Source organism: Alosa alosa, chromosome 6 (genome assembly GCF_017589495.1).
Source record: "Alosa alosa isolate M-15738 ecotype Scorff River chromosome 6, AALO_Geno_1.1, whole genome shotgun sequence".
Taxonomy (NCBI): Eukaryota; Metazoa; Chordata; class Actinopteri; order Clupeiformes; family Clupeidae; genus Alosa; species Alosa alosa.
The window spans coordinates 16,408,549-16,433,860 of NC_063194.1; the positions used below are offsets into that span (position 1 = coordinate 16,408,549).

General features: G+C 43.9%; 2 protein-coding genes across 5 annotated transcripts in view; both read left to right on the forward strand.

Moving 5' to 3' along the window:
• The window catches only part of pkn1b (protein kinase N1b), a 29,516-nt gene extending 28,128 nt beyond the window's left edge, over positions 1-1,388 (forward strand). For all 4 annotated transcript variants that reach the window (XM_048245940.1, XM_048245941.1, XM_048245939.1 and 1 more), the window contains 4 exons: positions 88-230; positions 607-714; positions 861-941; positions 1,145-1,388. In XM_048245940.1, the coding sequence (XP_048101897.1) occupies positions 88-230; positions 607-714; positions 861-941; positions 1,145-1,348 (536 nt within the window). In that variant the 3' untranslated portion in view covers positions 1,349-1,388. The remainder of the gene's footprint in view (positions 1-87; positions 231-606; positions 715-860; positions 942-1,144) is intronic.
• A 10,849-nt stretch (positions 1,389-12,237) lies between these two features.
• On the forward strand, positions 12,238-24,815 carry engl (endoglin, like). The gene is made up of 19 exons (XM_048245949.1): positions 12,238-12,555; positions 14,534-14,644; positions 14,864-15,033; positions 15,201-15,338; positions 15,654-15,828; positions 18,060-18,228; positions 18,747-18,891; positions 19,182-19,383; positions 19,740-19,885; positions 20,153-20,308; positions 21,227-21,316; positions 21,556-21,780; positions 22,387-23,013; positions 23,286-23,346; positions 23,511-23,633; positions 23,786-23,833; positions 23,963-24,064; positions 24,238-24,334; positions 24,461-24,815. The coding sequence occupies exons 2-18, from the start codon at positions 14,584-14,586 to the stop codon at positions 24,330-24,332; spliced, it is 2,733 nt and encodes a 910-aa protein (XP_048101906.1). The 5' UTR covers positions 12,238-12,555; positions 14,534-14,583; the 3' UTR covers positions 24,333-24,334; positions 24,461-24,815.
• Positions 24,816-25,312: the final 497 nt, after the last annotated feature.

A 25,312-nucleotide genomic window follows, 5' to 3' on the forward strand; every position in this document is an offset into this window, starting at 1 on the left:
CTCTCTCTCTCATTCTCTCTCTCTCTCTCTCTCTCTCTCTCTCTCTCTCTCTCTCTCTCTCTCTGTCCTCCTCTCTGTCTGCCTCAGGAATGGGTTATGGAGACAGGACCAGCACATTCTGTGGGACTCCTGAGTTCTTGGCCCCAGAGGTCCTGACAGACACGTCGTACACCAGGGCAGTGGACTGGTGGGGGCTGGGTGTGCTCATCTACGAGATGCTGGTCGGGGAGGTGAGAGATGGGGACAGAGAGAGTGTTGGAGAGGTGGATTAAAGGAGAGGAAGGGGGGAATACAGGAGAAAGGAGGGGGAAAGACAAACCAAAAAGATAACCAAAAAAAGGAAGAGCAAAAGACCAAATGCAACTTAAAAGAGATGTCATTTCAATCCTGAATCTCCACTGACTTGTTTCCTGGAGACACAGGACAGAACATATGCTGTTTAATTGGCAGAGGGACCATTCAAGTTAAATGGCTTATTATTAAATAGTCAATCTGGCAACATGGCAAATTAGCATTGTAATAAAATGAGCTGCACTTGTTAGCTCATTGTTTTCTTCATTGACTGCCATGCTTGATGGTTATTATGTCTGTGTTTGTGGGATTTAGTCGCCCTTCCCTGGCGATGATGAAGAGGAGGTGTTTGACAGCATTGTGAATGATGAGGTCCGTTACCCACGATTCCTCTCCACCGAGGCCATTGGTATCATGAGAAGGGTAAGAGGCCACTTTCTGCCTTCTACACTAGTGAGCTGACATGATGCTTGTTTTAAAGAGATGTCATTGTTATTGTGTGTGTGTGTGTGTGTGTGTGTGTGTGTGTGTGTGTGTGTGTGTGTGTGTGTGTGTGTGTGTGTTGTTAGCTGTTGAGACGGAACCCTGAGAGACGGTTGGGCTCAGGTGAGAAAGACGCAGAGGATGTTAAGAAGCAGCCATTCTTTAGGGTGAGAACATTTCCCTTGCCCTCTCTTGCTCTATCTGCAGTTTATTCTTGGAAGTCTCTCTCAATCTGTCTTTTGTTTTGCTAATCTTTGCTCTGACTGGATTTTCCTCTCTGTCTATGGAGTATCTCTGGAGTGTGGACACTATGGAGTGTTTTTGCTACACCTTTGCCATGTTTACTCTCTCTCTCTCTCTCTCTCTGTAGAACATGGACTGGGAGTCTCTGCTTAAGCGCCGTCTTCCGCCGCCGTTCGTCCCGGCCATCGGCGACCCGGAGGACGTCAGCAACTTCGACGCCGAGTTCACCACCGAGGCGCCCGCCCTGACCCCTCCCCGCGAGCGGCGCACGCTCTCGCGCAAGGACCAGGACTGCTTCAGGGACTTTGACTACGTCTCCGACCTGTGCTAGGATCCCACTGGGGAAAGCCACCCAACAGTCAGGAGAGGGAGGGGGGTCCCGTGCCAGCATCATGGCCGCCACCCCACCGGACTCCTGTCTTTCCACTGTGACCGGGGGGACTCCCACGGAGAATGTCTTACTGTGAAGAGGATGGGGGTGGGGGGGTGGGTGGGGGTGAGGGTGAGGGTGGAGACGAGGAGTGGGCCATGTGGGGACAGGGATGGCGTGAGAGAGAGGGGTTAATGCCTGCTGCTCAGAAAGACCTCCATATCAGAAATGTGTAGCGAGTGACTGAGTGTGGTGAGGGAATAGCCCCTCCAAGATCCATAATCCAGATTATGTAAAAGCTGAGTGGATGATGGGGACTGTGTGTGTGTGTGTGTGTGTGTGTGTGTGTGTGTGTGTGTGTGTGTGTGTGTGTGTGTGTGTGTGCATTTGTTTTTCTGTACGCCAGTGTGTGTGTGTGTGTGTGTGTGTGTGTGTGTAAGTGTAAGCTGGTCAGGGGGAGATCAGATGGGGGTTGGTCATGCATAAGAACGTTGTGAACTGGGCATAGATGGAGGCCATACCCTCTTATCATTATCCTCCGATGAACTCTACCCTTTCAACCTCTCTCTTCATCTCTCTTTCTTTCTCCCCCTCTCTTTATCTCTTTCTTTCTCTCTTTCTCTCTTCTGCCCGTTTATGTCCATATATTTCCCTTCTCTGTCAGCCCTCACATTATGGCCTTCATGCTAGTCCTCTATCCCCTCGTTGCACACTCAAGCTTGTGGACTTCAAGCTGTGCAATACAAACTATGGCCACAAGAGGGCAGTGTGACCTAACAAAGTGGAGGACAATCAAAAGTGGGAACGGGAAGAGACTGTCAGAGGTGTGTGAAGAAGATTGTTGTGTTTCACTCCTACACGGCCCCTTCTTTTTGTATTGTCTCGCTCCATTCATCGTTAACCCTGACTGGGTGTGTGGAGAGAGGTCTTTTCTGTTTGGTTTATGTGCGGATTGTTTCATGTGATTTTATTTTCTCTCTTGTTTGTGTCGTTGGATGTATCAATCATGCTTATGTGATGCACACTGCGTGTCTGTCGCGGAAAACTGTATAAAAGATCTTAACATTGACATGGCGGAGTGAAGACGATTGGTTTTGTGTAATTCTAGAGGGTATCATTTGACGTTGAACTCAGTGGGCCTTGTCTGTCTCTGCTTCTCAATACACACACACACACACACACACACACACACACACACACACACACACACACACACACACACACTGTACAAGCTGTAATGTCAGTGTCAGCCCTACAGAAGGAAAGCTCTAACCAGCCCAGAAATATGTCCTCCTCTGGTTCTGAAGTCTGTTTTGGCTGCAGCTACAGTATTGGGTGGAGAACACACACAATGTCTTCAGCCAGCAACAACCTTGGCATGTTTAGAGTAGTTGCCTCTGTCTTCAACTGCCTGTTCCTTTTGTAGACTAAAGACATGTGATATGGGGTGACAGAAGAATGCTGCACACATCCAGCTAAATCATAGTTCTCCTGCAGAGTAACGCTGTTTCATGTGGGATGTTGATATACTCACTGTATGCAAGCATATTCAAACAGCATCAACCTTATTACCTTCACTGGCTTGAAAATACTCCAAACGCTAAAATGGTTTGCCAACTAAACTGCCAAGATGCAAGATATTGTATACGGTATCAATGACTGATCTTACAGGTCAGCATACAACTCATTATACCACTTTTAACAGGAAACTGAAAAGAGTAAAACCCATGACCCACCCAAAGTTATTTTGTCACAACTGATTTAGTGTTCATTTATGTTCATCTGAAATTCCCTGGAAGTGGAGTGACCTCTGCTGGCGGGCTTGGCCAGTGTAGCCTCAACAGAGTTTCATGTTTCACTGATGAGAGCTGTTCAAACCCACATGTACAACAGAGGCCTCTTTCTGCCTTGATGTCTCTGAGAGGCCAATCTGTTCAGCTTGCTTTCTTTCTCTCGCTCTCTCTCTCTCTTTATCTCTCTCTCTTTCTCTCTCTGTCCCCACTAGTTTTTCTCATGCTAAAACACAATTTCTGAAACCTTGCTCCGTTTTCTAAAAAAAACGCAAAACCTCAGCTTCAAGCACTATTTACAAAACCTCTGACTCCTTGCAAAATCAAACTTTTGCCTCAAAACAGTTTTACCTGTGCTCAAAATGAAACTTTCACTTCAAAACAAATTTACCTGTGTTCAAAATCAAACTTTTGCTTCAAAACAGTTTTACTGCTCTCAAATCTTACAGTAAACAAAGTGATCAAAAGGATATACACTATCAAGCAGTCAGTAAACAATACATCAGAAAATAGAAAAAAAAATGTTCAAAACATATAGTTCTCAGGGAGAAGTACAGTTTTAATCTCAAAACAAATTTCATATTTTTTCTGTCATTGTCTTTTGATGAACGAAAACATACTTTGCTTTTCTCTTTGCATTTTTTTGTTCTTCCTCCTCCTTGTACCCCTATTACAGTACCCTGCATCTCACATATTTGTCATTTGATTCCTTTGATTCTTTTTCTTTGTTGATATGAACTTGCAACCAGTTAAAATCTATTGAGCAGTCAGTACTGCAAATCAATGGAAAGCACAATGTTCAGGGGCCATACGATTTGTTTACAGTATTGTACAGTATCTGACTACTACAGTGTCCAGTAAAAACCTCTTTCTTGCATCCTCCCCTTCCTCCTTGACCCCCACCTCGCATATGCACTCGTCCTATCACATAGTTTCTTCTATCCATTCTCATTCCCACCTTTAGTGTAACAACCCGTTCGCTCTCTGAACTGGCTTATATTGGTTTTGTCACATCATTTGAAACAAGTGAAATCAATTTTGAGTGGTTGTGTTTACATCAATGACATGTGTATGTCTATTTCTATTTCATTTTTGCCACTTGTGTTTACCAGTATGGATGCATGTGCATAAGAGTGCAGAATGTCTGGATGCATGTGCATAAGAGTGCAGAATGTGTTTTGAGAATGAGAATGTGTTCAAAGTTTTGCTAAAAATTTTAAGTGATATCTGCAAATTGTGTTTTACCATGTGAAATGGTTTAAGGTATTGACAACAGACTGAACAATTGGCTTAATGAGTTCAAGCAACTCAGAACTTTCTTCACCGAATGGGTTTTAGTTTTTAGCAACTAAGAAAAACTGTAAAAGACCTGCTGCAGTACCTGCTAGCCCAGGATTCTCCCAGCAGAGGGCGCTCACATGACTTGAGTGTTGGACAAGACAACGTAGTTCTAACCCTCTGTGATCCATAAAAAAGGTATATATGTGTATGTATGTGAATATATATATATATATATATATATATATATATATATATATATATATATTAGGGCTGTCAAAATAACTGATTAATTTCGATTAATTAATTTGAGAAAAAATAACTGATTAAAAAAATTAGTGCAGATTAATCGATTCCGTATGACCTTTGACCCCGAGCCGTTCTAGTCCGTAAAAATTAGACTGTAAAAGGAAGGAGAGAGAAGAAAATGTGCTGCCTGGATCATTGATTGGAACATTTACTTTTAAAAAACGGCCTGATGGTGTCTGCTGAATGTCTGCAGCAAGGAATTTGCATATCACCGGAGTTCATCAACTCTATAGTCGCACATCAATGCAAAGAAATAAGTGTTGACATTGAGGGGAGTGTTCATTTATTTTCATTGTGTCCCCTAGGTTATATCTGTGGCCTGAAATGCCTTGTATGTGGAAAAAAAACTTTTGAATTTATTTCCTCAGCATATTAGGTCATATCATAGATTATTATGGCAATTATTTGAATACTGAAAATAATAATAAAAGAGTTTTTGAACTTTAATGTCACTAATGCTGATTATTCAATGATTCATTTGAATTTAAATATTTAAAATACTTTCACAGCAAAAATTATATATGCGATTAATTTAGATTAATTAATCACAGAGTATGTAATTAATTAGATTCATTTTTTTAATCGATTGACAGCCCTAATAGATATATGTACGGTATGTATGAAGGTGGAGCAGGTTCAAAGACTTGTGAAGTATTTTTCTTTGATAGTAAGGAAAAAGTAGTTTATTAGTAACAGGGAAATGAACAAAAGAGGCAAAGAAAATAATAGACCAGAAAATAACCTCCAGCATTTTACTCCACTGAGGGAAGACTCGACTGCTCCACTACCGTTAAGGACAAAAGTACCTCCTGCTCCTGCTAATGACGGTGTTTCTGCGCTGCAGCCCCCATTGTCACAGGGGAGAGGGGAACAAGATGAGGAGGCCTCGAGGAGACACATTTTACAGGACAAATAGCGCACTGAGAAAAGGGAGGAAGGCGAGCGCTCAGAATAATGAGTGATAATGGCACAAAGGAGATGAAGGGAGAGGTGGGAGACGGAGGACAACTCTGTGACTCCACTGTCATAGGCCGCTCAGGAGGAAGAGAGGGTGGAGTGTGTATGTGAGAGAGAGAGAGAGAGAGTGTGTGTGTGTAAGTGCGTGTGTGTGAGAGAGAGAGAGTGTGTGTGTGTGTGAGTGTGTGTGTGTGTGTGAGAGAGAGAGTGTGTGTGTGTGTGTGAGAGAGACAGAGAGTGCGTGTGTGTGAGCGTGAGAGAGTGTGTGTGTGTGTGAGTGCGTGTGTGTGTGAGAGAGTGTTTGTGTGTTTGAGTGTGTGTGTGTGTGAGAGAGAGAGAGAGTGTGTGTGTGTGAGTGCGTGTGTGTGAGAGAGAGAGAGTGTGTGTGTGTAAGTGCGTGTGTGTGAGTGAGGATAGTTAATAGCAGAGAGCAATGTTCTTCTCTCCATCCTCATCTCTTAGCTCATTTCTAAAGATTGCAAACTTATTGCATAACTGAACACAACATTACAACATCAACACATTTTTCAAAATCTAAACGTTATACCCATTTAGTAAACTCTTTCTCACTTATGGGGCAGCCGTGGCCTACAGGGTAGCACTTCGGACCTGTAACCTGAAGGTTGCCGGTTCGAACCCCGACCAGTAGGCACGACTGAAGTGCCCTTGAGCAAGGCACCTAACCCCTCACTGCTCCCTGAGTGCTGCTGTTGATGCAGGCAGCTCACTGCGCCGGGATTAGTGTGTGCTTCACCTCACTGTGTGTTCACTGTGTGCTGAGTGTGTTTCACTAATTCACGGATTGGGATAAATGCAGAGACCAAATTTCCCTCACGGGATCCAAAAAGTATTAATACTTATACTAATACTTCTACTTAAACACATGCAAAACAATAAGCTCGAGCTATCACCATCTACATTCAATGACCAATGTTCAGATTCAATGATGTGAGAATCAGGGGAGCACACAATGTATATGTGTGGTTGAAAGTGAAGAAGCGTAAGATAACAGTATCAAGACAAGTGATTTCAGATTGCGTACATTCATCATCATTCATATGGGATCACACTGACCGCAGCTAGACTTGTCAACCATTTCACCCAACTGAACCCATTTGCAACATACAAGGATACAAGGAAGTTTATTGTCACATGCATATAGTTACTGGAAGTAAGAAATGCAATGAAATTATGTCTGGTGTCAGCCTATTTGTGCATTAATGGGGGGGGGGGGGGGCAAGGGCTGCATAAAAAAGGTGGGGGAGGATTGGGATTGGGTGGGGGGCACCAACAAGGAGCACCCAAGAGCAACAGGGGCAAGGAAAAACTCCCTTAATATAATATGTGTGTCTGCAGTGCATGTGATGTACTGTAAACTTGTAGTGCAGGCAAGGACTGCACACGTTTTCTCTCACTGTGTGCCAGTGGGTGACGTTAGTAATTGCTGTCTTATGTTTCTATTTTGGTAGAACTGAAGGCAGACAATTTCTACGGATAGGCAGAAACAACGTCTGGTGATGAGCAAGAAACTGTTTTTCAATATGAGCATGATCAGCAATGTCATGTGCAAAAATTCAAATCAGGATAAGACCATCCAGTATGCCTTGGTTTGCACCCCTGTTCAGATTCACAACTTTTTCCACACACACTCTTTCATCAATGCATTTGAGGCTACTGGTTCACAGTTTAGATTGCCCTTTTCAAGGGCAAACACATTATTATTTATGAATTGGTCTTGAAAGGAGTTACATGTTCTGAGACTGACATAGACTAGAGAATATAGAGTATTGAGAAAGATGCTGAATCAGTTCATTAGCAATATGTTTACATGATATCATGTATTCCACTGCCATATGATTGCTGCATAGATCTGTCAATCAACATTTATCTGCTCACTGCAGACATTACAAAATGTGTGCAAACCTTGTCGGTGACATTGTGTATAGTTTTTAAAAGTTATACATTTCTCTTGGCAGTGCATTCCTGTGAGTGCTCAGTTCAAATTAATGTCGATTGCACTAAAAGTGCCAATCAGGGTGAGAAGTCCTTTTGGTAGGAGTGCTGTACACAAAATCTGGCCCAACAATGACATATCAGTAGTTAAATGAAATTCTACAAGCAGAGGCTGTTGCTAAGCAGACCAACAATAACACCAAGTACATTTGAATGATTAGAGGGAAAGTTACTGTAACAAACACAAAACACTTTTCTCTACAGAATGATCCACATCACAGAATAAACTTTACCTTCTGAGCCATCACATCCAAACATGCAGGTGCACACCAGACAACTAGCATGACATTCGTCATACGTCATATCTCATCTGAGAGTCTGCATGGCAGGACTATATGTTTCCGTCTGGTACGTTGCGGGAAAAGATGACCGGGCTGATGGGAGTCTGTGCTCTCAGGTCATCCGTGCTCTGGTCATTACCCCGTTCTAGCCTGGAATGCTATGGAATGTCCTTATCTGCCTTCCCATGTAGACTCAATACACTTTCAACGAATTGAACAAGGAGTTTTGAGAAGCTCACTCAAAAGCGTAGCATAGCCCTCGCTCTCTATCTTTGTCTGCTTGTCAGACTAACAACTTGTCTACTCTCTATGAAATGTTTTGGATGTGTGTATTTGTGCACACAAGTGCCAGTTGGCAGCGTTGAACAAGGGACATTGTTACTGCTATTGTGATCTTTTCAGCTAGAACACTCCAAGATGGTGGTCAGATTCCACTTGCCATTCCTGACCCAGAATGATCTTTCCTGACTTTGCCATTACATTATATTATACTCTCTATTTTGTTCTGTCCCGGTCCAAAGAAAATAATGACCTACAATTCCCTTTCTGTCCTGCGCTCAAGTTGTACCATGTACATTTAGTTCTGGCACTCTTTGCTGTTTCTCTCCCTGTCTTTCTGGCCAAGATTGAAGTTAACAATTGTTCTCTTCTCAGAAGCGTGGCCACAAATACAGCTGGACTGCATCAAGCTCACAGCATTTTTCTAAGTGTGTGTGTGTGTATGTGAAAGTGTCTGGTGTGTGTGTGTGTGCGTGTGTGTCTGGTAAGTGTACGTGTGTGTGTGTGTGTGTGTGTGTGTGTGTGTGTGTGTGTGTGTGTGTGTATGTGTGTGTGTGTGTGTGTGTGTGTGTGTGTGTGTGTGTGTGTGTGTACATATGCACACTTGACTGTGTGTGTGTGTGTGTGTGTGTGTGTGTGTGTGTGTGTGTACTGTACACATTGTGTGTACCCGTGTGTCTCTCTGTGTGTGTGTGTGTGTGTGTGTGTGTGTGTGTGTGTGTGTGTGTGTGTGTGTGTGTGTGTGTGTGTGTGTGTGTGTGTGTGTGAGAGAGTTTTGGAGGAGTGCTGCTGTGTCTGAGGAGCTGGTTATCTGTCTGGCAGCTCCCCTGTCCACAGCACCAGAAGGCAGAGGGCTCCGAGCCTGGCAGAGCCACGATGACAAACGCTGAACTCGGAGCAACCGGCTCCCCCTTTCCAAAACACACTGAGTTAAACAGGGCTTGGAATAGTTTGTCTCTCTTTGGAATACGTGCCTCTTTCAATGTGTTGTCTTTGGTCGTTCAAAGATGAAAACCATGTATCATCATACATTTCAGTCACAGTTGAAGTTATGTTTAGGCATGTTGGCCAACGTAAATATAACCCAGGTCACATCCAGTGTTTTCTTAAGGAGATATTTTAACCCACAGGCAGACACATCGCCTGCTTCTATGAAAAAAGAAGCAAGCCAGTCAGTTACCGACACTGATGACACTGGCACATGCATTCAAATCTGTACACAGCCTTGGTGAATCTGCCAACAATGTCAAGAGTCTGGAGTTGAATGAGCAGCACTGTCAGGTGTTAGCAGCTGAGAGAGCTGCCGGGAGTTTGAACAATACCTGGAGGAGGAGAGTTTATATATAGTCACTGGTGAAAATGAGCAACCAATAAGCTGTAACTGGGAAAAGGACAGAAGCAGAATCTAGCAGGTCATGTCAGGGTGGTTACCATGGTGTTCGGGCAGTTGATGTTTTTACAAGTTCACTGATTTTGGTGTGCGTGCATACATGCCATGTGTAAGTCGGTTTGGTGTGTGTGTGTGTGTGTGTGTGTGTGTGTGTGTGTGTGTGTGTGTGTGTGTGTGTGTCTGTGTGTGTGTGTGTGTGTGTGTTGTCTGTGTGTGGGTGAGTGGCAGTGTGCCTTCTCCGTCCACTGGAAGATTTATTTCAATTACATTTTCCATCCACTCTTTAAAATTTTTTTCATAGGGTACATTTCTTTTTAGTTTGCAGTCTGCTATGAGTTTTCACCAGCATGGTCAACCTGACCAGCTTGAAGAGAGAGCGCATGAGAGATAACGAGCCAGCGAATGAGCGAATAGATGAGTGTGCTTAACTGAACTGTTTTGCTATGAACCCGCATTTAACCTTTCATTTGGAACATTCTGATTTGATTAGGCACAGAAAACATATCTGGGATATTTGTCGATAATTCCAATATGGCGTGGCTGTATTAAAAGCTAAACGAGATGAAGACCATATGGAGGAATAAGATCACATTCTTAGAATACTGTTGGCAACCACAAGGATTCATTGTCTGTGTCCCTCTATGAACCTGATGTTCATCATGTCATAGATATCATATTATACAAACAAATTAAAACATATTTCAGAGAGGATTAAGAAATTCATTGAATAGTATTTTAATGAATCATTCAAAATGTAACAAAATCAGTTATGTATTAAGATACAGACAGTGGTGTATTCACATGTGGAATAGATACTAAGAACATAAACAGAGGAGTCAACAGTGTTGTTAGTTTAACTGTTTATGTGGGACTCCAAGTGATCTCCTGGGACCAAATGGATTTAGATTCATTAAAAAACCTTGGGGATTATCTCTTACCAACCCGGTCATAATGACTTGGAATAACAATGGAACAATGGACATGTTTTGTTTAAAATCCCATGGTTTGCTATTGGTTTGCAGACTCTGAATTACAAACATTAATAACTGATATTACAAGCATTTTACCTGTAAGTTGATAACAAAGCTGCCAAACATTCTGTCAAATTCATCTCTATCTAGTCAAACATCACCAAACATTGCCAGAATGCCAAACATTCTGTCCAGTTCATATCTATATTAGAGACCACCTGTAACCAAATAAGTGGGGGGTTGGGGAGGGGCAGGGGTGAAAGACTTCCATTTGCCACAAGGCCAATAGACTTTTGGCAGAAAATGATCCCCATTTGCTGTTAGTCTTCTAATGCTTCCCATTTGGTGTTCACTAAAAAACGCCTAGTAACAAATTGAGCATCGCATAAGGTCAGCTTACTGAAGGCACCAGACAGAATCGTTCACTCTTGGCCAGACTGAGAACTCCCACAGACAGCCCAAATACTGGACATGAGTCAGTCAGCTGGCTCATGCGAAGCCCTAAAAATTTGCAGGGAGGGAGCAGTTTTATGAGGGGCGACAGGCCAAAATTCCTCACAGCCAGTTACAAGGCCGCAAAGCCCTCAGAAACAGTTACAGGAAACGTCTAATTGAGGGGACTGATGCTCAAGTATGCCAAGCAGTTACAGAAATAATATGAACATATACCTTACCAGTATGATGACTTACAAGCTAAACGCAAAATCTAGACAGTGTTCTTCTTTGTGCAGAAAAATACTAAATGAGAGCTTGAACTTTTGCAGTTTCTGCATGCTCATAATAGCTATCGCAATTAAATGGACACAGACACGCATAGTCCTATCTGCTTTGCAGGTCTCACTAGTTTTATCCACCATGGTTCTCCATCACACAAAATATGGATCACTTGATTATATATTTGCTTAATTATATATAAATTATAAATTATTCACCCCAAGGAAAATGCATTGTCTTGAAAAAGTATTTTCTTAATCTCATGAGAAATTAAACAGTGATTATTGAGATCTCACCTGTTTCTCCAAAGGGATTTCTTAGCTGCAACATTGCCCTCCTCTTGTCTCAGCCCAAGCCCAATTTCAGTTCAACTTATGATCTCAAAATACTGTTTTCTCCAATCTGTTCTTATATGTATTTCTCCCAGTGGGTCCCTTAGGAGAAACAGGTGAGATCTCAATTCAAATTTTGCTTTTGTATGTCATCTGATATTCATTATCTTGACTTTTACAGATGACTCCTGGGCACAAACATTCATTTTAGTGTACTCTGTCTGTGTCTGATAGGAAGAGGAAATAGAGAGATGTGTATCACTTATTTATGATTCAGAGTCCCGAGAGTTCGCTCCTTAAGTCAGTGTAACCAAGTTCCTCGCACTTAATTTTAATTTTCACGACCCCTCATCTGTTTCTCATTCTGGGGGCTCCCGTCCTCCCTCCTCCTCCTCTCTGAGGCGCTCCATCCATCTCTGCGCTTTTGTTTCGTCTCACTCCGTCTTACCATACAGAAGACCCTCCGGTCCGCCTATCCCTCGTTCGCGACCGTCTCTCCACTACCTCGCCCCTCCCCTCGTTACCAATCGTTCGTCCGGAACCCCTCGAGAACATTTTTTGTCCGTGGCGCGCAATAAAAGTAACGCAGCTGCGTAGCTCTGCCATATTTGTTTTATTGACAAACTCAGAGAAAGTTTCAGATATTTTACCGTGTGATATCAAGAGACTTGAAAAGCTATCAAATGCCAGCAACTGGGTCATTATTGGCCCGTGCTAGAGGGTGTGCATCTTTGCCGAGAGAGTTAAGGGGGCGGATGGATCATGTCTAAGTAGGTGCGAATACTCCATCGAGAGACTGCAGCTAATTATCTTCAATCAGTGGTCTGACTTGGCCCGACACCGGACAGCTACAGGTGGGTTTTTGTAGAAGATGGCTGGATAATATTAATATTTAATTGTTGGCGCAATTGACGCAAATGTATTTTAAAAGTCTGAAGTGCTTTTGTTTAGGACTGATTTTCAGTAAGAGTGTAAATGTGGTTTTGGCACTGGATGCAGACAGACATGCAGACAAAACCTTTCCGTTCTGTTGACTGTGCTGAGATTTTATTTTCATTTTCATTTTCAGTCATATCTGTAGACAGTATCTCATTCATAACATGTTGAAAGCACCTACTGCCATTCCAATGAATCCACTTCATTGTGAATGAGCTGACATTGAGTTTGAACATTGAATGTTCTTATCCCATCCACATGTGGATACATTCTGTCATGCTCCACTTTTATGAAGCATGTTGGTTCTGCAGTGGTGGGCTATCACTTGAGAAAGGCAAAACAAATCCAGACAGAGTAGTTTCAAAACATGGAAGAGGAAACTTCTATACAAAACGATCGGGCTTAGTGCATCAGGATCAGTGTTTCACTGCTTGTATTTCCCTGTGGGAGGATGTGTGTGCATATGCAACACATTGACAGTCACACACACACACACACACACACACTAAACAAAATGCAACACAAACTTCAATATGCATGGCTAAAAATAGTTGTTGGCTCAGTCACCCTTTCGTGATCCAGGTGAGTTGAGTAGACTGCTGTTTATGTTATCATTATTTATGTGTCTGCACGTGGTTGGAAGAGCTTACAGTTTTTTCTGATTGCTTAAGCACATTTTTTGTAAAAACTCTACACACAAATGGCAAAACCTCTCACCCAATCAGCAAAACATTGTAGTTCTCTTGCAAAAGCTAACACACCTTGCTTAACTCTTCACACCTTCGTAAAAATGGTGTTTTCGTATCTAACAGTAAACACAAGCCATCCCAATAGTAAGCACACAATGTGCCAACAACACACTGATGGTATGAATAAAAAACACATCTGGCTTTTGCTTTCTCTGTGCACAAGGTAGACTATGTCAGTTTGAGGTCATACTTTTGTCATAGTTCTGTAAACATACAGGGATCCCAACTTCAAGTACTAGTGTTTATTTACACACATCAAAACAAACACAAGTGTGTTTTTCCAAGTCAAAACACAAAATAGTATTTCACTGAGACAAAACAAATCAGTCTACATCGGGTTGTCTCTCTCAAAATTCTGTCTACATCACAATGTCAATGCAATGTCCTAGTCCAAGGCACCGGGAAAAATATATTCTGTTTTTTTGTCTTTTTTTCTCTTCTCACTCTTCCTGCTCACTCCATCGTACCCATTGTACATTACCTGTGGCTTATTTATAGTGCTTAGGCTGATTGCAAAGTGAACTAATTATCTAAAACAGTTTTCACATGAGAAAGTGTGCCAGAGAGTTGGCAAAATAGTGTAAATAATAGCCATTGTGCCTACAGTTGTGCAAAGTGTGTGTTACAAAATTGCAAACTGAGTGCAAAGCAGTGTTTGTGCTTTTAGTTTTGCGAACTCAGTGAGTGGTTTTGCCATTTGTGTGTAGAGTTTTGCAAAAAAAGCCATAGTTACAAAAAATGTGTTTAAGCATTCAGAAAAAACTGTAATTCAGCACAAATATGGCTTCAATTTGGCTTTCAAGTGATTGAGAAAGATGAGGTCTATCCAGTTTTCAGACATGCATCAGGAAAACACATATATTTTCTTTAAAATGAAAGGCAGCCAGACAAGCAACAGCAAAACATATGCAGGAATGTGGCAAAGAGTGAGCAAACAATAATGAGACTTTGATAACTTTTTCAAGGAGACTCTGGCATGGCACTGATAACAGTTGTCCTTGTAATTGTGTTCTGCATATTTTTTTTTCTCCATATCAGTTTTATGTGTCTATAACTCTCATCACCTCATTCACAGTTTACAGAAAGTAGCATAACTCCCCTCCACTGTGTCTCTCTCTCTACTTCGTCTCCTCTCTCTCATGGGTAGTATGTCAGTCAGAGGTCTTTAGGGTCGAACTCCTCTGGTGTGGTGCAAACATGATGCAGTGGAAGGTGTGGACTCTCTGGTGCCTCCTGCTGTTTAGGGCAGAGAATGCAGGTCAGTGAGGCACAGATGAACTGATTCCTCTAATCTAGAGATCAACCGCACCTGTGCACCTTCACATAATGAGACATCCCTGTGGTAACTGGCATTTGATACTGTAAACACAAGAATAGCCTTCACGGCAACTTTATCTTCTGTTATCAACTTCTTCAGAGTAGACATGTTGGTTTGATTACCTATTGCTGGAATACCTGTTTGTGCTGGTCTTTGCAGATGGTGGTCAGGGCAGGCAGTGCTCGCTCACCTCGGCGGGGACAGTGCACCCGGTGCAGGGCTACCTGGAGCGTTTTGACGTGGGGCTTGGCTGTGCGGCCAGAGAAAGTGGTCCCCGAGAGACTCACGTCATCACTGTAACCAGAGCCTCAAGCTCGTCTGACCAGAAGGTGCACTGGTCCCTGCTCTCTACCCCTGTTTTGTTCTTACCTATTTTATACAGTCTATGATTCTTACTGTCTGTATTTCCTGTGTTTTTGTCTTTTATTTGTCATTCTTATCTCAGTATATATATGAATATATATATATATATGAAATTGTCTTTTTGTTATTTCAGGTTACTGTGCTCTTGAGGCCGTTATTTTATTCCAAGCCTTTAAATCGGGATGTGCTCTTGGTACTAAGCTCCCAGCATGCAGTGCGTTGGTGGCTGGAGGCAGAGGGCTTACCTCTCAGCCTTCTGGTGGTGGCTCAGGTGTGTCCCTCTATCGGTTTTCCAATCACACTCATGGCAAGCATGCATAAGCAATTAAGTGTTTCTTAGGAAAACAATAACAGGTGATTGAGGTATTGCAGTAAGCTAATGTGTACACAGCTAAGATCTCTTCCCTTGTCCCTTGTAAGGTCACAAAACAGGCAACTATATGAAGCAGATGCTTAATCAGTATGCTACATTCTCTCAAAGACATCACATTGCAAAACTATTGCAAAATGTACATATTATAAAGTCATGTCAATGTATTGAAAAACTGACGCTTATGACGGTGCTGTGTGTCTTGTTTGCCACCAGGCCTTGCCCAACTCCACAGTGGGGTCCCAGAGTGTGAATGTGCGGGTGCAGCAGGTGGCGTCGCTGCCCTGGCGCCCGCGGGCACTGCTGCAGTGGAGCCTGCAGCGTTACCGCACCATCTCCTCTCTCACCCACGCCACGCACGCCAGCCGCGTCTATATCCGCCTGGGAGAGGGTAAGCCTGCCGCTGACACATGCTCACACCAGGGCCAATTCTAGCCTACCACATTTGGGTGGGCTGGTAGAGGTTTTTGGTGGTCAACATAGCAATGTAGTCAAATTGGATCAACAATGAACACAAAACACAAACACAAAAAAATTGGTACTACCTATATCGAGTTGCTGCAGCCAACAGCTGATGGGCAGTATTTCTTACATGTATTTCAAATGCAAAATAGTATTTTGCATCAAAATACTTTATAGGTGTGTATTTTTGTAGTTTAAAAATATTTGTAGTTTTACCAAATAATTTTGGTAAAACCAGATGTGATCAAAGTGCAAAACAATGAATGTAGCCTCTGACTGGTGCTGACTTAGTAATTTGTCCAGACTTGTTGTGATCATAATCAGAGACTTTCTAATGAGGAGACACAGCACTCAAAAAATCCTCCATAGAAATGCATGGGGTTAGTTTGTAACGTCAATATGGCCGTTGTCTACACATATCCCACCTCTTCCTCGGCAAAACGTCGACATGTGAATACATTGAGCCAATCATGTGGTGTTATGTGAATACACTGAGCCAATCATATGGTGTGTTGTGAAGACATCTTCCCAATCATGTCTTGTGAACTCGCCGCTGGAGCAAGATTGGTGTCGTGAAGCCTTGCGCACGCGCATTTCTGCTGAATGCTCGAGGAGTGCCCAAAAAGCGTTTCTATATGGCCGCCGAGTGGAGGGACTTGCCTAAAAGGACTTTGTCATAATATTGTACGGTGGCCGACAGAAGCAAACGTACTGAATATTAAGAAAACACATGCAAATTGACAAAACACAAGCAGCTTAAATTCAGGGAGATGATTCAGTGCAAGATGAGTAACTTGTAGGTTGCTAACACATACAATACACTCCCTCGCATACCAACCTCAAGTTTCTTGAAAGCTTTAGTGATCATTTTCTTGAGAACTTTAATCATTTTTGAGTGCTCTCTGATACAGTATTTAGGCTATGAGATATAACAGACAGGTCAGCATAGTTGATCTGTTGCCTGATTGCAGGTTATAAGTATATATACTTTTTTGATCCCGTGAGGGAAATTTGGTCTCTGCATTTAACCCAATCAGTGAATTAGTGAAACACACTCAGCACACAGTGAGCACACAGTGAGGTGAAGCACACACTAATCCCGGCGCAGTGAGCTGCCTGCTACAATGGCGGCGCTCGGGGAGCAGTGAGGGGTTAGGTGCCTTGCTCAAGGGCACTTCAGCCGCAGCCCACTGGTCGGGGCTCGAACCGGCAACCCTCCGGTTACAAGTCCAGAGTGCTAACCCGTGGGCCACGGCTGCCCCCAAAAAAGGTTATGGCATGTCTCGTAGGCAGAGAAAAGTTATTGCTCTCAAACACTGTCCACTTAATCAACAGAGTCAGTTTACTGATATATTACTGTAAATAGACAGATATGGAAGGTATTTTTAGTACTTTCAAAACACAAATATGCAGTATTTTATTTTGATACATGGTGTGGCTAAAGTATTTTGTAGTTTATTTTTGATACACTTAAAATTAGGGTATTTGATATTTTGTTTAAAAATACATTATGATGTATTTTGCCCATCCCTACCAACAGACATAGAATCACACACTCTCATGCAGCACACCTACACACACACACACACACACAGGTCCCCCTTCCTCACACACACACCATTACAGCCCCCCCCCAACACCAAACACCATACCCCCCTCACACACCACACACACACAAGCACACACACACACACCGTTGCACCGCCCCTCACACACACTCACACACCATTACACCATACCCCCCAAACACACACACACACACGTATGAGTATGCAAGAGTATAAATATGATGGCTGACATCACATGAGTACTGACATCAAATGGTCAGTCCATACCAGACCTGGGTAATCAATTCACATGCCCCTTTAAATGTATACATGTCTGTGAGTATTTTTTATAATTGTGAGATATAGCCTATGCGTGTTTGTTGTGTTATGGTTGTATAAGCTACTGGATGCCTACAATTTCCCTCGGGATGAATAAAGTATCTATCTATCTATCTAGCTAATAACACAATGTTAATGTTAATATTAAATCAAATGCATGTCAGAGCTTCATTGGAAATCCATGGGACATGCATTGAAAACAAATGTGTTTTCTTCCTCTCTTGATTTCTTTTTCATTTCTTTTTCTCTGTTCTACTATTCTACAACCTCCTAGATACCACTTTGCCCAGGGAGTGTCACCTGCAGTCTCTCTTCCTGTCTCGCAACTACCTGACATCTGAAGTCCAGCCACAGGAAGTACAAGGCTGCGTTCTGCCTGGTGCTGAATCTGACCCAGAAGTACATATCATCAAACTCTGGTCTGCAGGATCTGGCCTCTGTGGGTGAGACCATGGCACTTGACCTCACACACAGATGTTTTTAGCAGATCTTGGCATTGTAATAGTAACTTAATCGTCAGTTTCAGTGTAATAGTCAGTGTTTCTGATGGCTGATATAAAATTCACTTTAAACAATTAGTCAGGAGGAAACACACATAGACATTTTCCATTTCTCCTTTGGGAAATTGATACAGGAAAACCATTCTTTTTACTCATTTCATGTGGCATAATTGAATTAGTTGATCATTGAATGAACATAATTGCAAAATAAACTGAAAGCTTGAACTTCTGAGTAGCAGTAGTATAGTGTGGGTCTGACCTTGCTGGCCCCATCAGAGTAGAAGTAAACATGTTGGGAAACCACAAACTGATTCCCAGACGTCAGACAATGTTTCCATAATGAGTCAATCCTTTTGTACCTCATTCTCCAACATGAGTCAGTTAAGGAGATCATTTTTTTCTCTCTCTTTCTTCTTCTTTCTCTATGTAATAAATAAGTTGACTCATTCTGTGTCTGGCAGCTCTCTGCAGGTGGAGGTGTCAGTCTCGCTACTGCCCCCGGTGGCCAACAGTGGCGCGCACAAGCTGGTGCTCATTCTCAGCAGCGCAGCTCCAGTGAACTGGGCCATCACTACCACAGGAATCCGGGGACACATATTTGTCTACGTGAGGCCCTTTCTCTTATACAGCAGATCTGTTTTAATGTGGCTCTAATCTTCCTCATTTTGAACAAAGCTCCTAATGCTCCCAGCTTTGTGCTCCCATGGACAGTTACATAGTCACTGGGCAACCTGCCCTTGAAAACACAGGGATTGTGGTTGTTGTGGCTCTTGGCTGATTCTCCGGAGAAACCAAACAAATGGCTTTGCTTGCCTTTCCGCGACCTTGCGAGGTGTATACTATATCACCCTCCATGCTTTTTCTTTGGGTTGTTGTTTTTCGAAACCCGCCCACAGGCGTCCAACAGCGTGACCCCCCTCTACCCCCCAAGGCCCAATCTGACCATGACCAGCATGCTCAGCTACGACCTCCTATCCACGTCAGACCTCCTGGAATGGGCCAATGAGAACGGCTTTCCCAGAGTGACCTCCTACACGGAGGCCGACCTGGCCAATCGCTTTGTGATCCGGCTGGCAGGAGGGGGCGCAGACCAGAACGGTATAAGCTGGTTTTAGGTGTTTCATGTCTGACATGTGTGTTTCATTGTTGGGAGGTCTTGACTTCCTGTTACTGCCGAAGTGAAGTGTTTTATAATAATGTGCGGTGTGTATTTTAATATAAGTGTATCAGATATGCATATGAAATGCACAGAATTAAATACTCTACACTTGGTCCATACAAAGCTAAGAAAACTAATAGTTACATATAATATCAGTAGTATTCTGTCTCTCCCACTGACTCTCTCTCTCTCTCTCACTCTCTCTGTCTATCTCTCCCTATCTTTCTTTCTTATGGTTTTCCTAACCCCTGTTCATGAATCCATCCCTCCTCTCTCCCTCCCCCCTCCTCCCCAGTGATGGTCCCAGTCAGGCCACCCATGCTGGGGGAGCCGAGGCCGAGCCAGTGGCTGATCGGGGACGGAGCGGCTCAGGAGGCCGTCAGTGTTCAGTGTCATCAGGATGGTCGACTAGTCGTGGCTGTGGACAAACACATCTTACAGGTGTGTCTCTCAAACTGGGACTGTCCGTTCCTCTGTTCCTCTATTTACAGAAATGTGCTCAGCAAGAGCGAGAGAGAGACAGGCAGACAGGCAGTGACCTAGACAGACAGACAGACAGAGAATCACCTCAGACTGTAATATTTGACAGTACTCTTGTAAACTGTAATGTCTTGTCAAATATTCTATTTTTGGACCAGAAACCCAGCTGAAACCACTTAGAGGTCAGATGTAGTATTTACCGCTAACCCCCCTCCCACACCTGCACAGGCGCTGTCTCTTCCTCAGGCAGCAGTGACCTTGCGTGACCCCAGCTGCCAGGCCTGGTCCAATGGGAGCCATTTCCTCTTGGCGTTCCCAGTCATTTCCTGTGGGACTGAGGGCTTGCTGGAGGGCAGCTCCCCAATTCTTCGGTATAAAAACACGGTGAGACACAGACATCACGTGTCACCACTCACCACACACACTGCCACTGACTAAAGGCTTCTAGGAAACACTTGAGCATACAGCATATCGCACATCAGACAATGGGCTGACTTGTTTGTAGCAAAATGTTGAAAATGTTCGGCGAGAGTGCATTCATAGCAAAGTTTGAAATGTTTACTCTGTCTTGATTAGACATCCATAATGTTTAGAGCTAAGAATTATTGAAAACATCCACATCATGCATGACTGCTTGTGGAAGATGTTTCTGCAAAGTACTGGGCTCTGGACAGCCGTGGTTGACGAATGTGTGTGAGGGGTCAGCCTGTGTGCAGTCACACACAGGAAAACGTAGAGAAGCCACAGCTGCCTGTCTTACGCTCCGAGGCAGATCAGTGCTGAAGATAACAAGTAGGCCCCAACCCAAACAAACTCCTCTCATACTCACTGTCTGCTCAGTGCTACAGTGGGAAACAGTCTTGTCTCTTAGGAATAGGGAGAGTCAGGGCGCGGATCAGGAGAGTACTGTAGGCCTGATACTCTGAAAAAAGACTGTGGTGTTGCATACTTAGTCACATGTGACATGAGACATGCACTAAGAAAGTAGCACATGCATCGATTGTGCACTAGACATGTTCATGAACCTACACTTTGGGACTCGTCATTGACTGTGTCCGACTACAGGGATAGACCCTTATTGGGTTAAAGGAAAGATGGTCGGGGTGGGTCACTTTCATTTTCTATTCTCCTCTATAGCAGATTGGATGTGCAGAGGCACTATTGATGTTTTCTGAGGGATTCCATTATTGCCCATAACCGCACAGGGCTAGCAGCCCAAAGTGTGACCAGGGTCATAATGTCCTTGATTTTGCTGCCCTGCCGCCCCAGGCTTCATTTTACCGCCCTGCTTTCTCTTGCCAGGTGTTGCTATGGAGACATGAGCTCCCAGCCCCGGTTCAGAATGAGACAACACTGGAGTGGACCAAAGACCAGTCTCCAGTGGCCATACATGTGAGTCCACATTCACACTTAACTTCATACTCACAACTGTCAGTCACCAAACAAACAAAACCACTTAGTGTGTCACTGGAAGTCAGTTTCCTGTCAAGTGTTTTTGAAATGTTCTCTCTCTCTCTCTCTCTCTCTCTCCCTCTCTCTCTCTCTCTCTCTCTCTCTCCCTCTCCCTCTGCTCGCTCTCTCTCCCTCTGCCCCCCCTTCTCTCTTTCTCTCTCCCTCTCCAACAATCTCAGTTTGGTTGTGAGTCTCCAAGCTCTAGCCCTGTGAGACCTCCAGTGGTCCGTCCTCCTCCTGGGTCTGGTGTGGTGTCAGGGGGCCTGCGGGGGCCGAGCTCACCCAGGCTCCCGGGGCCCCAGATGGTCCCTCTGCTCACCATGCAGCTCTTTGTGACTGAGCACTACAAGAAGAGGCATACCGGACCCTGCGTCATCACGGCGGACAACCGCGTCTATGTGCAGGTCTGTGCCAGCCTCGTCAACCCCACTGGCCCGTGGTTTACACTACAGTTCCCTTGTTTGTGCAGATTGCGTTTCCTGTTACGTAACTCTGGTTGTTTGGCCCATATCAGCTCATTCTCTCAAGGCTGGCACACGCTGTCTCCTTGGCTGTTATTCCCGTACTTCCTCCAGCTCGCTCACTATCAGATCACAATATTGGCTGATAGAAGGTCGCCAAATATTCTTCATTTCATTATTTTATTTTTTTAAACCTCAGTTGCTTTTCTTCAGAAGTAGACCTTCAGTCAGACTTATCACAGACTACTAGTGTATAGTCACATCATACATTAATGAAGGCTCTTCTGTTTCCTTCAAGTGTAATGTATGTTAGTAACTTAGGAAGATATTGATTATAATACCACTTTTAAGCTCTCAGGATTGGTTGGTCTATAAACTTGTGACAGGAGGGATCTTGTAGATCAGCCGTCCACAGCCTGACACTCTGGATGTTTACTCTCCTTGGCAGCCTAATTAGTCAATATGTCCAGTAAATCTCTCCAGGGCCCAACCCACTATTACACCTCCGTTATCTATAAAAGGGGCCATTCTCTTGTCTCTCCCCCACAGATTTCCGCAGAGGGGGTCTTCAATGGAGGCGTGGAGGTCCAGTCGTGCATCGTCTCCCCCCATTCTGACCCGCGCTCCTCGCCCAGCTGGCCCGTCATCCTCAACAGCTGCTCACGGGAGTCCTCCTTCCTCCTCACCCCACTACGGAGGGAGAGCGGGCGCGAGGAAGGGACGCCCGAGGAAGACGAGGACGATGGGGATGAAGACGAGGACGATGAAGACGAGGATAAGGAGGAGGATGACGAAGAAGAGGACGAGGATGATGACATGGAGAGAGCCAGAGCCCTGTTGTCCAAGCAGCGGGCGCGAGGGGGGCAGCCTGTGGGGAAGAGCAGGAGGAGGAGCCGGCGAGGTGGCGATGGAGGGCGGCCTGAGAGAGAGAGAGGAGTAAAGGAGGAGGAGGAGGAGACGAAAAGGGAGAAGGATGCCAAGCCGTCCCGTGTGAGGTTCAGCTTTGTGCTGCGGCCCGTCTTCAACAACTCCATCCACTTCCTGCACTGCAGCCTACGACAATGTAGCCCAGGGACCCCTCAGCAGACGCCCATCACCGCATTGGCAGCGGAGAGAGGGTGCCAGGGCGGAGTGACCATCCCAGCCCTCATCAAAGCCCAGCTCCCCAATCAGAAGGTCAGCACCCTAGCAAAGAAACTAGACTTCTAGAGAGAATAGACATGGCTTAACGCCTCTTACTTGATGTATTTCCTTTTTGTCTCTTTTTAGCTTTCTTTCTCTTCCCTCTCTGTCGCATGTATCCTCAGTAACAAAGTCATGTCTGTTTATCCCATTCAATATTCAGAAAATCAAATCAAATTCAATCAAAACATCTCTGTGATCTGAACCATATGTCTACATTGCACTCTTTCTCTCTTTCTCTCTCTCTCTCTCTCTCTTTCTTTCAGTGTGTGTACAGGAATCTGACCAGGCCCATGCTGGTGACCAACCATCTGCCTCCCCCTGCTGGTGAGTACCGTGTACACCGCTCATTGTGACGTGATGGGAGATGGGGGGAAAAAACTTTATTTTGTAAAATATATTTAGTCTATTTTATAGACTGTTTTTTTCACTCCTCTATGTTTGTTTTATTGTAGACTAGTTAATAAATGTAAATGTGTCTTTCCCCTTAGGCCAGCTGAATCACAAGCCTGAGATATGTAAATGTCCCATCCCGGAAGGCCAGAGGAATCAGAAGTCCGTCGTGACACAAGCCGAGATAGCGATGCCAAAGTCCCTGCGTACCAGTGCATCAGGTGATGCTGCCATTATTTCTTTTAGTCAGTTACTTCAGCACACCCATCTAGTATAGATAAACGTAATATATTGATATTTACTGTATATTTATGTTTGTGTTTGTGTGTGTGTGTGTGTGGGTGGGTTTGGGGGTGGCATGACTAAACTGTAGGTCAACACCGTGTGATAGAGCCGTTGAAGCCCAGTCCTCTACAAAGTGGTGAGTGACCTTTACTGACCCATTCGACTCATTCAGTGGCAAGCAGGAGAGAAATATATCCTGTTTTCTCTTTTCACTGGTCTTATGAAGATAGAGTGTATAATAGTCACCAAAGTATGTGTTGTGCAGCCTCAGGAGTGAGCACTGGGCCCGTCCTTGGGATTGTGTTCGCTGCTTTCTTGATGGGCATCTGCCTGATGGGGGCACTGTGGTGTGTCTACTCTCGTACAGGTAAAGACTCACCAGCACTCGTGAACCCCCCACACACACACACACACACACACACACACACTTGGTAATGTTCTACCCCTGGCATGTGGAAGGGCCAGCTGTTAACAAGTTATAAGGTGTCACAGGATCATAAGCCAGCGCTCAAGCCCAAATCTAATTGGTCCTTTTTATAGGAACCAGAGCTGATGGACCGCAGGGCTTAGAAAACATGGGCAAGGATGCCTGGAATCATGATGTGCTTCTGGAACATTCCAACACAGCTGTGTAGAGGTGAGCCGAAACTAGCACTGATTTATACATAGAATTGAATAAGCAGTTTTGCTCCAGCCAAAAACTATTTCAAATTCTTGACTCGTATGAGATCTTAATAATTGTTTCTCTTCCCTATTGTTAAAGGCTGGTTCAGCAAACATGGGGAGGCAACCACTTCGAAGCAAACCACTTTTGTGTTTGTGTATGTGTATATGTGAGTGTGTGATGTGAATACTGGTCATTTATGTGTGTGTGTATCTGTGTATATGTCTATATTGTGTTCATGATCTATTTGTGTTTGTGTACTATGTATTTGTATATATTTGAGAGCCTGAATCTGGGAGGAAATCAAAGCTATATTACAGAAGATGTGAACTATTTCTACCACTAACTGCTGCCAGACCCAAAACCAACCATTTTACCCAACCCATCGTGTATACCATGTACTGTATGTTCAGTGGATAGGCATAACATGTGCCAATATATGTGTGGAACCCCCCCACCATCATCAATTCCCCTTACCCCAGAGCAGAGCTGTGTCTCTGGCCCTAGGGTGCTGCTGCTTATATACAGACTCTGTGTGTGCTGAAGAAGTGCTCAGATGTGTTGTGCACTAACTTGGATCCTGTGTGTGGTTGGTTTCTGTCTGTAATGAAATACAGTTGTTCTGTGCTGCAGATGGTGTCTGGTGCTCGTGTTTGGTGGATGACGCAGGAATGTGGCATGGCTGCTGACACAGGGGCTTTTATTGTTTTTTTGTACACACCAAAACTCGACACATCCTCAGGGTTGAATGAAATACACAAACAAGGCATATGAACCACACAATACTAAATAGGGTGTTTTGAAGCAAACAGAAACACACAGGATGATCATATAAATACAGAAAAGAGAATATATGTGGGTATATATATATATATATATATATATATATATATATATATATATATATATATATATATATATATATATATATGTATGTATGTATGTATGTTT